The 14,778-nt window shown below is 38.3% G+C and overlaps 1 protein-coding gene across 2 annotated transcripts; it reads left to right on the top strand.

The window, feature by feature from the left end:
* Window positions 1-328: 328 nt before the first annotated feature.
* hnf4b (hepatic nuclear factor 4, beta) lies at window positions 329-10,154 on the top strand. 2 transcript variants are annotated; one of them, XM_080884766.1, is made up of 10 exons: window positions 329-637; window positions 2,784-2,955; window positions 3,283-3,377; window positions 4,984-5,090; window positions 6,180-6,335; window positions 6,440-6,527; window positions 6,629-6,781; window positions 7,887-8,144; window positions 8,325-8,426; window positions 8,669-10,154. In XM_080884766.1, exons 1-10 carry the CDS (start codon window positions 532-534, stop codon window positions 8,710-8,712), a joined length of 1,281 nt encoding a protein of 426 aa, XP_080740892.1. In that variant the 5' UTR covers window positions 329-531; the 3' UTR covers window positions 8,713-10,154. The 2 variants fall into 2 exon arrangements, with proteins under 2 accessions (XP_080740892.1, XP_080740893.1); XM_080884767.1 differs by having other exon boundaries at window positions 8,343-8,426.
* Window positions 10,155-14,778: the final 4,624 nt, after the last annotated feature.

Consider the following 14,778-nt stretch of genomic DNA (forward strand, 5'->3'; position numbering starts at 1 on the left):
AGACATCCCAGCATGTAGTCTTTGGATTTCTTTGTCTTTATTTGATCACATTTATCTTCCTAATAAAGCTAGATAAATAAATAATAAAAAGAAGAAAAAGAGCAAGACATTTATATTTTTAACATCTAACTAACACTGGTCTTATCTATTTGTGCTCGTCACAGTGAGCCAAGTTTGTCTCTGACCTTTCCCCTCGATATGCTTTGCAGATACAGATAAGAAAAAAAGCAAACGGACAACGACCCAATTTGAGTCAATGACAGGTTACTTGAGAGGACCGTCATGGTGCAAGCTTTTCAGCACACCACAAGAATGTTACAAGTGACATTTTAAAGAAGATTAATACCTGTAGAGTGGCTCAAGAGCACAAAGACAAAAGCTTTCAAACAATAGTGGGAACGAAAAGAATTGGAGCCACACACGGGAAACTTGTGAGGGATGAGAACTAAGCCGAATGCATGACCTGGAAGTTAAAATTGACACTGCTGGAGCTTTGCATATCTCAGAAACCCTTCACAGAGTCCAGAGACCATGAAGCTTACTGGGACTATCCTTAAACTGGAGTGCACTCATGGCAGCACAGAGACTAAACTGTTAAACAACATGATGCTGGTTCCTCTACGAGCAAATAAAACAGGTATGATGAGCTTTCACCTAAATTGCTCTTGATTACAAGTAACGATCTTCAGAGTGTTGTCCACTGTCACACCAAAAGATACTGAAACTGCATAACTGAATATTAAAAAGAGATCTGCTTTGAAAATGCATCACTTTGGGGATCTAGTTTTTGTTTTTGTTTTTTATTAATTAGTCCAGCTAACCTTATTTTAATACTTGAAATTACGTCCAAGTGTGAAATGCCACAGTTTCACAGGGTCCAAGGTCCAAGTCCATAGTCCATATCGGGCATTGTTGCATAAAAATGTTTATGTATAAGGCATAAATTATCAAAATAGTTGCAGATTACTTTTTCCATAGGTCTACATCAGTTTACATTCTGATCTATTGTCATTCTAATTAGGACTCTGTTGAGCTGAATCAGCCCCTTTCCTTGCCAATTTAAATGAAGAAGCTTCACTACTAGGCTGCTCTTTAAATCCAGATAACTGCGAGGCAAATGTATTCTAATCTCTTAATTCAATCTAGCTGATCTTTGGCCACAGAAAGCATTTCCTTGTTAAATTGAAAATCCCTAGCTGCTTCATCTGCCTAAACTAAGTGTGCAATTTACAGACATTATAGCTGGGGGCATGTAAAATATGTGCATTAGTGCAGGAATATTACACCATATTTGATGGTCAGTGCTTTTAAAGCGAGACAGTCCTGCAACAAGAGGGGTAAGATGCAGTTTAGAGCAACACGGTGGGAGGCTGAGTGCCCAGTGTAAAATTAGCCAGAGGAGAGTAGTGGACTTTGGTTCTTAACTGGCTTCTAAACTGCTTTAATTAAATGGGGAATTACCTTTTACTCATGGGTACAGTGTTCCTTAGGGGTCCATGCCATTCATATACAGCTGATATCATTACCTATAACCCTGCTTTTATTATCCTCACACTGTTCCAGCTATGAAGCAGTGCGAAGATGATTCTGAGGGGTTCAAAAGTGCATAATCAGCACCTTTCTGCAAATTCATCTCTGTGTACAAAGGTATTATTTTCACGGAGGTGAAATATGATTCATTACGTGTTTCTGTTAATGGGTTAGATGGAAGTGTAACATAATTAGAAAGCAGAGTACAGTTACAACTTAAATAGATGGTAATCAGAAGCTACAATCCTAAAATGAATCAAGGATGAGCTGATCGGAGTTGGTCAAAATATTCTACGTGACCTCATAAAATACTTTTTGGCAGAATTCAAGACTTGGTTAGCTAATTGTGACAAAAATATCACATACATGTCTAATATGAAAAGATAATGAAATGGTGATATTTGTAACATAAGATGATAGCCAGAAACGCACAACCACACTAATGCTTGTTTTCCAGACTGCTTCTTGTTTATTACACACTTACTCACCTTACACCAGCCAGTTGGATGGTGACTGTTTTATCACATGTAGCCTGCCCTCAGTCACAATTTGAGTTAAAACGCAAATGGAAACAGAAGCTCAGAGACAGGAAAAGCCTCTCCAACTTATAACACTGCTTCTCAAAAAATGCCTTAAAGGTACATTCTGCAATCCTGACTCTTGCACAATTTATCTCCAAGAGGTCAAAGGTAAGGTCTGGACAGACATGGAGGTGAAATGCAACATAACAGTGTGGTAGACACAAGGTGGTTTTCAGTGTAGTTTTCACTCTAATGTAATGGGGGGGAAGAAAGGTCAAGGCAAAATTGTGTTTTCTTTCTTTCCAAGTAAAACATCTCTATCGGTAACTTACTTGATCGGTGTTTAGTTTAGGTAACATCATTTTTTGAATGTAGCTTTCATTCACAGATTTACATGCAACAATAATGTAATGCAGTAATAAGTGGTTTAACATGCTTTAAGCTGGAACATTTAGATTCAGGTGAAAACATTTTAGTTGTAACCCACCACTGAAAACAAGATCATAAAAGATCCTCTGTATCACATCACAAGTTTGTTCCTATCAAAGTGGAGGTTCTTTGGAGTATGGCCATCTTTCTGTTTGTGTTGTTTAGAAGCAGCTCAGAGATATTTACTTATTCGTTTGTGACCAGCTAAAAAGGTTCATAGAGAATCCCACTTTCTTACAGTGGACGGCTAGTCAAACCTTTCCTCGCAGGCATATTATCTGAATATTTTCTGCTGTCCCATAGGTTCAGTAGTGTCAGCATCCTCCTCATCCCTGTCAGGGGCCGATGGCGCAAAGACGCAATGCTTCATATGTGCAGACAGAGCCACAGGTAAACATTACGGTGCACCCAGTTGCGATGGCTGCAAGGGCTTCTTCAGGAGGAGCATTCGCAACAACCACACTTACAGCTGTAGGTGAGTACTATCATAGGGCCAGCTGATTGCTGTACAAAGCATAACAATTTTTCTATACCTAAAACAAATCACCAAAATATTAAAATGAAGTCTTTGGTTCAATGGTTTAACATACTTTGAGCTATAACATTTATATTCAGAAAGTACATAACTAGCAAATTTAAAAAAATGAATAATGGAGCCTTACTTGACCTCTGCTGCTCACTTTAAACCTGCAGATTAACCATTCAGTGCAACGTTAGCGGCGTAAATTCTCTGAAACAGTTCAAGACTGAACTGTTTGTGCTTGAGATGAAGTTCTTATGCAATACGACGCATTCGTTTCAGGTTCGATAGGCAATGCATTGTGGACAAAGACAAGAGGAACCAGTGCCGCTATTGCAGACTACGAAAGTGTTTCAAGGCCGGAATGAGAAAGGAAGGTTAGAGTTAAGATTTTCTTTTTTGTGTAATAAAACTTTCTTTTAGTCTTTAATTTGAAAAAAAAAATGCACTTAGCTATAACAACCTACCTAAAAAGGTTCAGCTGTACCTTATTGAGAATATCCAGGACCTCACATTTTGCTCTGTACTTTTACATTTAAACCTGTCTACTTCAGTGAAAAATAAAACAATCAATATCACTTCATCAAAAAAAGCGGAAAAAAAAAATCTTTCTTGAGAAACAGTGAACGTGTCAGTGTCAATTTCCAGGTGTGTTTACGTGGACCGTGTCTATCGTTGGCTTTATCTTTTATCGACTCCTACTGAGAAGCAAGGAGAAAGCGATGCAATCAAAGGAGCCTCGTTTCACATGAATAATTAACACAGCTGAGCACGGCCAAATATTTGCTCTCCATTTTTCTGGACAGCAGTTGCTCACAACCCTTTGAAGTCACGGCCAGCGGTGTGCTTTTAAACGTGTATTTCATTAATTTGCCTGATTTGCATAACATGTTCTAATAACACTTTCAAGTACAGCTGTTGTGGGAACGGATGAGTAAAAATATTGAACAAGTCTCCAGTATCGTGTTATTTTGTACTCGACCTCCAAGTAAGCCGTGTAACTGTTTACTCCAAAACTAAACTTAATTTATGTTCCACAGAAGGCTCATTTGTGACATTGTCATGCAGCACCATGTCAGTGAAGTACAGAGGGACCCTGCTGGTGCTGCTGCTGCTCCTTTTCCTCCTTTAGTTTGATTAATGTGCTCCAGATTGGTTGCTGAGAGGACACCTCTGATGACTGATTACTCTGACACTTGGTTGTGTTGTCTGACTTTGTAGAGCCATTTTAGAATTAGTCTGAGGCCATCCAGATTGCCGTGTTTCTAATGACACTTGCGGATGGGTCAACAACATGTGATGACATCTTCCCTTCAAAATATAATCTTAATCAGCGAGCGCCCAAGCCTCCACATCAACTGTTACTGTCAGTAGCAAATGTAAGAAGCTGTCAAAAACAAAATGTCACATTAAAGCACATCAAACCGAAGAAAGTCTACACGGCTGGATTAAAATATTAACGTCACCAGGTTTACATTTAGATGTACTACATACTTCTTATTGGTTCCCCATACTTCCTCTTCTGCAACTTTATACTTACCAGTGATAAACCTTGAGTAGGATGTTGCCAGCATTATATGAAACATAATTGTGCACCCATTCATATCACATTTCATCATCCTCTCAGTTATTTCATATTAAGGAATGTAACATTTACTCACTCGATACTCCTTTAAATCCTGGAATAGAGACACTTAAATATGCAAACAGAAGGAAACTTAAAGAGGCTCCCGGAGAATTTTATTTTTATCCAATTTGTGCCACATTTCCCGAGTATGCAGCATTTGGCGTGGCTAATATAGCCATAAACAGCAGCTTCAGTGTCACGGGGGATAGAGGGACTCTGTTGAGATGAAGAGTAGGGCATTTCTTTCGGGATGTATTTGCTGAGGAGGCGAGTAAAAAAAACAGTCAAGTGCAGGACTAATGTGCGGAGATGCCAAGAAGCTTGCCTGATGGTTCTTTCCTCTCTTTAATGTCCAGCTGTTCAGAATGAGAGAGACTGCATCAACAGTCAGAGAGCCAAGGAGCAGACAGTGGGCACTTTGTCCATCAGTGTGCTGCTGCAGGCAGAGACCACTGTTCAGCAGGTAACACACTACTGGTCTTAGATGTTATGTTCTTTGGCAGAAATTAATCCTTTTTTAATGTGTATACCACTTTTTTAAAATCATTTTAGAAATGATTTAAATAAAGCTAAGAGATGAAAAATTCTAAGGTTACATGATTTTAATGAATTCATTTTGGTTCGCAGTAAGCCAAAAAGTTAACTAAATTTAACAGAAAAGGAAAATAGTTTTGATCCTTAAGTATTAAAGATTAATCTGAAGTCAAATAAATGCAAGACCGCAAAAAGATGTTAGAGCACACAGCTACTGAACAAAGTGATTCTTCTTAACTGCCCTGCACTTATGAGCCGTCTTTTAACCTTACAGCAGTTACAGAAAGCATTTATTTGAAGGACCGTTTGGGTGCATCTCATGATTAGAGGGCAGCCACTAACACTTGAGCCACAGGCGGCCCACTCATGTGCATTTGCATGATATTTGAGCCGATGTGCTGTTTTTAAAACAGCAGTTATCTAAATTCATTTTTTTAAAGTCTGTTATAATTGTTACACTTTAAATGGAGACTAATATCCAAATTGGATGAAGTGTGCAAAAAAGGGTGTAGTCGATAACACTTCTTATACCTGTAATTTGTTAAGTGCTATGTAACAAACTGTGTTGACACAATGGCTAATATGAAGAAGTAATGTGATGTTACAAAGCATAAGAGTTGGTGTGCTTTAGCATTTGTTATCAGGCAGTCTTCAAGCAAGTTTTAAGTAGCACAATGTCACGTCAGACAGTGTCTCTTAGAGTGATTTCTCTTGTTGTACATGTAAGAAAATAGGACTTGGCATTGTCTGCTTTTACATAGTATAATAAGAAACTCAGTAGGACACCATGTAAGACTGCAAGTGTTTGTTATCAGGGTTTACTGCAGCATAGAGAGACGGTTGGTACACTAATTACAGCAATGCAGGAATTCTGAAATGGATTGTTATGTGGTCCAACTGATCCATTTAAAAAAAAAAGAATGTTTGTGGTTTATCTCCTTAATCGCGCACATACACTAAGGTTTACATCCATGGTACCTGTTTACTGTGAATTCAGATTATACTTTGTTTCTTTCAGTTCCCAGCACTTCTCTCTCCTAGGAGCCATGACATCACCACCAAGAAGACAGCAGGTGTGGGAGAGGTGTTCGAGTCCATGAAGCAGCAACTCCTCCTGCTGGTGGAATGGGCTAAACACATCCCAGAGTTTTGTAGCCTTCCAATAGATGACAGGGTACAAAGAGGAATGAACCTTTTATACTAAACAGCTAAGATATATCTGTCCATGCCAAGTTTGACTCTTTATATTATGTGAAACCCGTGTATGTGTGCTTGCAGGTAACCCTTCTACGAACCCACTCTGCAGAACATCTTATCTTAGGGGTAGCAAGACGCTCACTGCCTTACAATAATGTCATTCTTCTTGGTAGGACAGATGTGTTCTCTGTAGTATTTTGTGCATTGTAGCCTGAACTTCACACTTAAACTTCTTGGACGTGAATGACTATCTTTTTCTTAATTGACTAGGTAATGACTTTGTGATTCCACCGAGAGGTGCAGAAGTAGAGATATCCAGAGTGGCATTCAGAATTCAAGAGGAGCTGGTCAAACCTCTCAGAGAGCTGGTCATCACAGACAAAGAGTTTGCTTGCCTCCGGACGATTGTCTTCTTTGCCCCAGGTTAGTTCAGTCAGCATGTGAGAAGGTGAATGAGGTTGATTTCTGTTTGCCCTTTTCTATTGCACTGAAAAAAGGCTGATTTTTTTATGTTCTCTCTTGGTTTATTGTTCTTGCCAATTTCAGCTATAGTTTAGTCTGAGCGGTCTGAGTTCAGTACATTTCAGAGAGATTTTCTAATATCAGGATGTGGTGGCATTCTTGGCAGTCAGGCAGAGAGGCTGCCTGCTTAACTTCATTCCCCATTTACCTGTTGTGGTAGGGATAGACCGGAGGTCCAAACGGTCTGAACTGGCAAACATATTCATCTCTGTCCAAGACAGAGATGAATATAATCAGTCATATTCTAGGTTTGATTTCAATTATCCACATATAGTTCATTCAGCCCTATTTTTTCATTTGCACTTGAAACACTCCCATCACGCCTTTCCCCTAATTATACAAAATTAGCCTTGTATAAGTAATCACACCTGTCAAATAGATAACATTCAACTGGAGAAAAAGTTTGTGAATTTGCTATATTTCTGGATAATTATTACCGTAAAACGTCAACAGACTCTCACACAAGTCCAACTAGCTTCAACTTCTATTGGGTTTCAGCACTTGAACACCATCCTGACGTTTGTTGTCTTTCTGCACCACCTACTGTGCGTGTAGATTCAGTCCACAGATAGATATCTTCTGTAAAATAGTGATTGCATAACTCAGAATTCATTGCTGCATTAATTAAGGAGAGCTGTGCTGGCCCAGACACTGAAAGGCAGGCCTAATCAACAATGTCTGTTTTTTCATGCTTCAAACAGAATAGTTCTTATTTAGACTAAAAAATCATATTTCACATAATCTATCTACAAAACATTGTTCTAACAGGATTCTGGTTTGTCTTCATGATGATCAGTTGGTCAGTTCTTATTCAGTGCATTTCATTCTGTGAGGATTGTTGATATTATTTTTATCATTGTCTTATTGTTTCTTTTCTTCTTTCATTTACATTTTAAACTTATGGTTACCCATGCTTAGATTAAATTTGACCAAAGTGCATTTATTTAAGTGGTTCCCTTATACAATATTATATTTACATAAGACTTTCTTACCTTATGTAATGCAGACTGTTCGGGACTGAAGAGTCCTCAGGTGGTTCGACATCTCCGTTTCCAGGCCCATCTTCTCTTAGAAGAAGCAACATGTGAGCAGCGAGGAAGGTTTGGGGAACTCCTGCTGATCCTGCCTCCCCTGCAGAGTGTGGCCTGGCAGATGGTTGAGACTCTTCACTTAGCACAGCTGCTTGGCGAGGCCAAAATGGACAGCCTGCTGCAGGAAATGTTACTAGGGGAGGGAACTGAAACGGGACAAGGAGTCTGTACAGGTACAACAATCTGCTGCTGTGTTTAGTTAAAGGAAATGTACAAGAAGTCTAAAGTGAGCTTCAACTGACATCAAACTTGAAGCTGAGTCATTTCCAATACGCAGCAGTATATATTTACACTAACTTTGCAATTTTGTATTTTCAGTGTTTATTTTCTGTCACTCTTACTGTGTGCTTCAGTTTGTCCTGTGCCTGCAGGAAATGACCCTACTCAAGACCAGCAGAATGACCTGAATGCTTCACCTGCAACCTTCCCATCTGTGATCTGTCATGCTTCAATGGGTGAGTATTGACTGATCAAACCATCACTGCTAATGTAACAGCTTATTTGAGAAACTTTGATTTGGAAGTTATAGCTTTTTAGTAACGACGTAGCAGATCTTCCTACTTTTAGCGGTTTTACGACATCAGAAAAAGAAGCGTATTTAAATCAGCATTTAATGGGTAACACCTGAAGCTGAAACGGAAAATAACTGATATGCACTGAATCCTCGTGTGCCATTAAATTTTTGTATCTCACACAGCTCCTACAAGTGGCTTCCTTGCTGCCCACATAGACTGGCACTGAGGTGTACAGACATGGAAAGTCTGCCAGCGTGCCCACAACATACCGAAGGCACCTGTCCACACCAAGAAACCCCTTGAAAAACAACTTAACTGAAGAAACCGGGAAATTTTACAAGTTCGAACCAGCAAACATACTAATACTCACACTCAGCTGCATACATACATAAGCTACACACATGCAATTATGAATGACTACTGAGAAAATAATGTTATTGTTATCTGAGAAACAACAAAAAATATAAAGTTTATATTTTATACAGGAACTCATGAAAAATTGGAATAATGACATGCAACACTTTGTAATGATGAGTGCAAAAGAAAGCTAAGGCACACACTACAGTAAGTATGGTTAACTAATTGCTAACAAATTATAGCATAATACGTAGAAAGCTGAAATGCAAAATCCATCATCTGTCAGCAGAGGGCACAAAAAGCCAGTGCTTGAACATATTAGTTGGAGCTGTGGGGCTATTGTTTTATCCCAAATGAAAGCCTTGACTAATGGTGTCAACAATTTGCAGCGGAAATAATTAAAGGAGTGTAATCCCCACTGTCAAATCACTGCAAGGAGCGCAAACGTAACAGAATATTGCCTAAAGGAAAAAAAAAGAATATTTTAAATAAAAACAGTTATCACCATCAACCAGATACCTGTTGTACCTGTTCCTGAAAGAATTCACTTAGATGAGCAGTGAAGGTTGTTATTAGAAAGGTTTGATGTGATGAGTAATGAGGGCTCAACAGCACTGAAGCTTAGAGGCTCAGCAGTAAAACTCAGTGGCAAAATTATGGTCTGCAACCCGTTTCTTCTTTCTTGCTACCCTCATTGTTTTGTTACCTTCATCCCCACAAAGAAATCCATCCTCTCCTCTACCATGGAGGCATGGACAGCAATACTCACAGCAGTATGTATAATCTAAACATAGTATTGACTGTTAGGTCCATTGTCCTGAATATCTACCACATGTGCTTTCCTATAAAATTAAATACTTAGATGTTGTCTTTTAAGACAACATCAGGTCGGTGACATATTAGCCTATTCTTAACTAAGAATCATCAGTTTTGGAAGAAGTATATAAAACAATATGTAACTTTAATGTGGTTTGGTGTAATTCGAGAAAAAGAATTGCTTCTTCAGCAAAGACCCTGGAAATTTTCTGGAAGTTTCTATTTCCTTTACAGCAAATGCAGAACAGTGTTTGGCACAGAAAGTATGCCCCAACCACATGTTTGACGCAGAAGAAAAAGAATAAATACACTAAAAGAACTGTAAATTTACGATTTAAAAAAAAGTCCTTTTTCTAACTTTTCTAACTTAAATAAATACATTTTCCTGCTTGTTTATTTTAATGGTAGAGCACAGAAAATTAAAGGAAAGTTAAAGAAAGGGTTTTTTTGTGAAAAAAAACAAAAACGTTCTGTCTAAAGAAAGACCTTTTTTGATGGCTGAATCAATAGATAGTGTAGTTGACTCTTTCTCTATTGCCCTGAAAAAAACAACAAACAAAATGATTGTCCAGCAACTTTCCACAAACTTTTCCTGAAGTTAAAAAAAAGAATAAATGTAAACAACATGAAGTGATTACAAAATCTGAGGTTTCAAATTTATCTGTGTTGACCTACATTCACCAATCAGCACGTGTGGGAGAATTGAGAAACAGTTTTATCATGTATGGGAGGATATTTGGAAACAAAAAGACCAGTGGAAAAATCTTCAAATGGGCATTTTTTCTGAAAAGCTTTCTGTGCAGCAACACAACTCTTAAGTCAGACTCAGGTACTTTTAATAATATACGGTGCCAGCAGGACTGCTTCACTGAATATAGGCTAAATAAACTTGAGTTTCCCAAACAGACTCTGTCACAGCGTTCATCTTTGAAGGGTTCAGGTTAGGGACTGTAATTACGCAATCATATCTATTTGAACTGACAAATAATTAGAACCTGATTGTTCATTTTTCACATACTCGCCCAGCACTGACTCTCACAGCCAATCAAACAGTTAATTAGGCTTTTAAACGGGAACACAAGATAGCTGCCAAATTGGGGTCCTTGTCATACTCGGGTTTCATTGTCACTGTAAAAAGGTAAGCAGTGACACTGCTGTGATGTCTTTTTACTTCCCAAGGGCCTGCTGTGAGGCAGTCTATTGATCTGTCAAGCTCAGCAGAGAGCGAAGTGATGCTGAAGTGTTAAAAGCTGAATACTTGCTCTCAGTTGTCAGTGTCATCCCTTACATTCACAGTGGAGGGAGTCCAGAGGCAGGGCTTTTTTTTGTCTCTGCTAAATGTTCTTTTAAAAACAATATTTAACCTCTTTAGTTTCTACATCAAAGATCAGCTGTCTGCTTTTCATGTAGGAGAGTCACAAATTTGTTGGAGCTTCTTGGATTTCTGCTGTACAAATATTGTCCTGTGTTGAATCGCCCTCTTAAAGGGCATAAAGGGCTTGATTATGACACAGTAATATTTGGTTGTGCCAGGAATTCAGAAAAAAGAAGGGAAACGATAATATCAGCAAACCAAGACATGTTAACGATCATACCTTCAGCCATTCAAGTTCTAAAGTTTTTATTGAAACCACACGAATTTCCAAAATTTGATGACCTGTACCATTTGGAACAAAAGAATAGTACACAGAGTTAAGTAAGTTAAAGTAAGTTAAACTCGGATTTGTGAAAAGAATAAAAGAAAGACTGAGAAACTCTTGTGGTAAACCCCATAGTTTAAAGACAAACACATGATTACAGATTGTTAGTATTCTAAAAAAGTTTCAAACTCCACAGATTGATGCTAAATCTCCACCTCATGGTTGACATCCTTCGAGAAAAACAGTACTAAAGTAGCATTGATTTTCTGGAGGAACTCTGCATAATGTCCGAGTGGTATGTGCAAAAGAAGAAACCATTAAAATTTGATGTGGATACTATGCATCTTTTTAAAAATAAAAAATAAAAAACATCTGAAAATATGGCATTCATCTTATTTTAAGATATACTCATTTCTGTATTACAAGAGTTATATTTTGCTTAGTCAATGACAAGAACAGCTCATGGTGGAAAAAAAAAAGCTGCAACTGAAAGGCTTTGTTTTACTCAATCTTGTAAAGTTGCTAAATGTTGGTCTACGTAACAGTTTTGGGTTCTATAGCCAAGAGACCAAGAAAACATAAAAGAGACGAAACAGAAATAGTGGATCAGCCACTGTATTACTTAAAACACTAAGTACATACTTATCAATTGCAGGTAGCAACACTTTTTTGATAAAGCTTATAGTTAAGACTAGATCAGTTGACCCTGAACAAACCCTTAATATTGCTGCACTAGTCTCTAAGTGCTGCAAGATTTCATGTAATATACTGTGATGCACTGCGCACTTCTCCTCCACTCACCTCCTTTCACTCCCTACATGTTTACATAGCTCTGCAGAATGTTGACTGTCTGTGCTCTTTCTTTCCTTGTGTCTTTCTTCTTTTCTCTTTTCCCCACACCCCTCAGCTGGTCATGGCAGATGGTTGCCTTGCCCTGATCCAGGTCCTACTGGAGTGTTTCCTTCTGTTAAAAGGAAGTTTTTCCTTCCCATCGTAGTAAAGTGCTTGCTCATAATTTAATTGTTGGGATTTTCTCCCAAACACTGTAAAGTACGTCCATTACACTAAGGTGACTGTTGGTTTGATCTGTTGACCAGTGAGTTTCAGACCTGCTGCCGCTTATACCCTGAAGATCGCTTGTGTGATTTTCCATTTAGCTCCCATACTCTCCATCTTACTAACTTCAAACAACTAAAAAAAAATCACCTTAACTTAAATAAAACCTACACTATCGTTGCCTTACATTTCTATTTCTGTCTTGTACTGAAGTGTGCCTTTGCCACTATTTCTAGTCATTTGCCATTATTATATACTACCATCATGGATAACAGATAGTCCTTTTTGCTACCAATAGTATTGCTTTTGCATCACAGGTGGGAGAATTTCTACGTATACATCCAAAAATAAACACGTCTGTTTCCCATTAAGGCAAAGCTGCATGTGTCTTTCTATCCAGACCAGTGGGTCCACCGCCCAGATGTTTTTTCTGCCCCCCTCAGGTAGGATGAACAGACAGCAGACTTCTTTGTATTATGTGTTTGAAGCTGTTCAACCTAAATATAGCTGTACAGACAGCTGCTCTTGCTTTAATTTCAATCAGGGATCCTGAAGGAACAGGTAGAGCTGAATGTTCACTTAAATTATTCTGTTGTTAAAAAAACAACAACAACCAAACAAAAAAACAAAACACTCTTGCTTTGAAGTAAAAGTGATTCCTGCTGCGTCCTTCTTGAAGGGAAAATGTTGTATTTTTTTTTCATTTGTTTTGTTTTTTAACCCTTCTTTCTTGAAATTAAATCCAAACAGAACAAAGGTTCATCCATCCCTGGAATGTAGCACCGAGGAAGAAAAAAAAAGGATCTGGTCTGTTTTTAATACTCTTACAAAGTTATATAACTGTACTCTACTGCCCAGTAAACTTTAGATTATTTAACTAACGGAGACAGACAAAAATTGCAGTGTCACCATAAATCCAGAGTTTAATAGTGTGCCAGTCTTTGATCAGTTGTTTAAGTACAACTATAAATAGAATGGATTCTTCCTAATGCTGCACAAGGTCTCTGCTTAGTGTATTTTGGAAAAGAAAAATGTCCTCAAATCCACCTTATCGATATCATTTTGAGTCACGGCTCTGTGTTGAATGTATAATTTTCACAAGGTTCTTAAAAATGACGAAGAAGGCTTACTGGTCCAAAATTCACAATAATAGAAAGGAAGGAAACATGACTGCTGACACCACAGTACAATGGATTTAAAGATTGCCCAAAAAACGTGTTTGTTCTGTAGAAGTTATGGAACACAGGCCACGGCATGCTTTCTCTGAAAGATTGATGATTTATGTAGTTTTGATAACCCGAGAAAAGGTCACTTTAAATAACCACTCACAGCAAAGGCCCAGATCCACAGTCTTCTAGATTTCCCCTCCAGGCTAAAAACTTGAAAACAGCCACACAGATGGAAGTCTCATAGTCCTGAGCAACTGAGAAAATCATTCATCTACACAAAGGCGTTATACAAAAACTCAGTGTGTCTGCTGTTTATTAGACAATATAGATCATCAGAGGCCAATGCACAAAAAGACAAACCAATAACATTGGCCTTTCCCACTTACAAGATTGTTATAGCACTTTTATCTAGTTTTCTCATGTGAAACAGTGCGTGTAAAACACCCTTTTATACCGATTGTAAAATACTTGCTTTGAAATAGGTGCTATAAACATACCCAGTCTGTCTAATGACCTAACCTTACCTAAATAAAATGTGAACATACTATATACCTAAAATGTAGAACAACAACTACAGACCTCATAAATAGCCATGTGTAAACCCTTACAGGGAATTATTAATTCTATCATGAATACACGACAAACTGCAGAAACAAAAGGTGAACTCTGTTGTGTTTATACCCAGTTAATTACAACATATTACATTGATATTCCTGTTAAAACTTATGAGGCACAGTACTTGCAGAAGGCAGCACTTACTTGTGTTGCCTTTGAGTCCTGAATGAATGCTTGTTTAGCACATTTTCAGTATAAACTGGCTGCTACTTCTGTGTTGACCTGCTTGGTTTGTTTGGCCAGGGGAATTCTGGGCAAACGAGTTCAGACGGCGAGGGGTGACGTGGGGACGCAGTAACAGCTGTGTTTGCTAGGACAAGGCAGAGACATGTGTTTGGTTTCTCCTCTGTGTACCTCCCAAGAGCTCCACAATGCTGAAGTTTGGCCACTTGAATAAAATGCACATCCAAATTAGGGCAATCCACATAGTACACACAAAAATACAAAGAGAAAGACTTGCGATTGAGTAAAAAAAATGAAAAGTTGAAAGTTGAGTGAGAAGCAACACGACTGGCTGTTGGCCACTGTGATGCAGGCAATCCTTGAAATCCCCTGCTTACACAGTAAGAACCAAAACTGCCACATAGGCTCATAATTTGGGTTTTTCCACTGTGAAGAAGGACACAGAAGCACAGGTCT

This window comes from Rhamphochromis sp. 'chilingali' (genome assembly GCF_963969265.1).
Source record: "Rhamphochromis sp. 'chilingali' genome assembly, chromosome: 6".
Taxonomy (NCBI): domain Eukaryota; kingdom Metazoa; phylum Chordata; class Actinopteri; order Cichliformes; family Cichlidae; genus Rhamphochromis; species Rhamphochromis sp. 'chilingali'.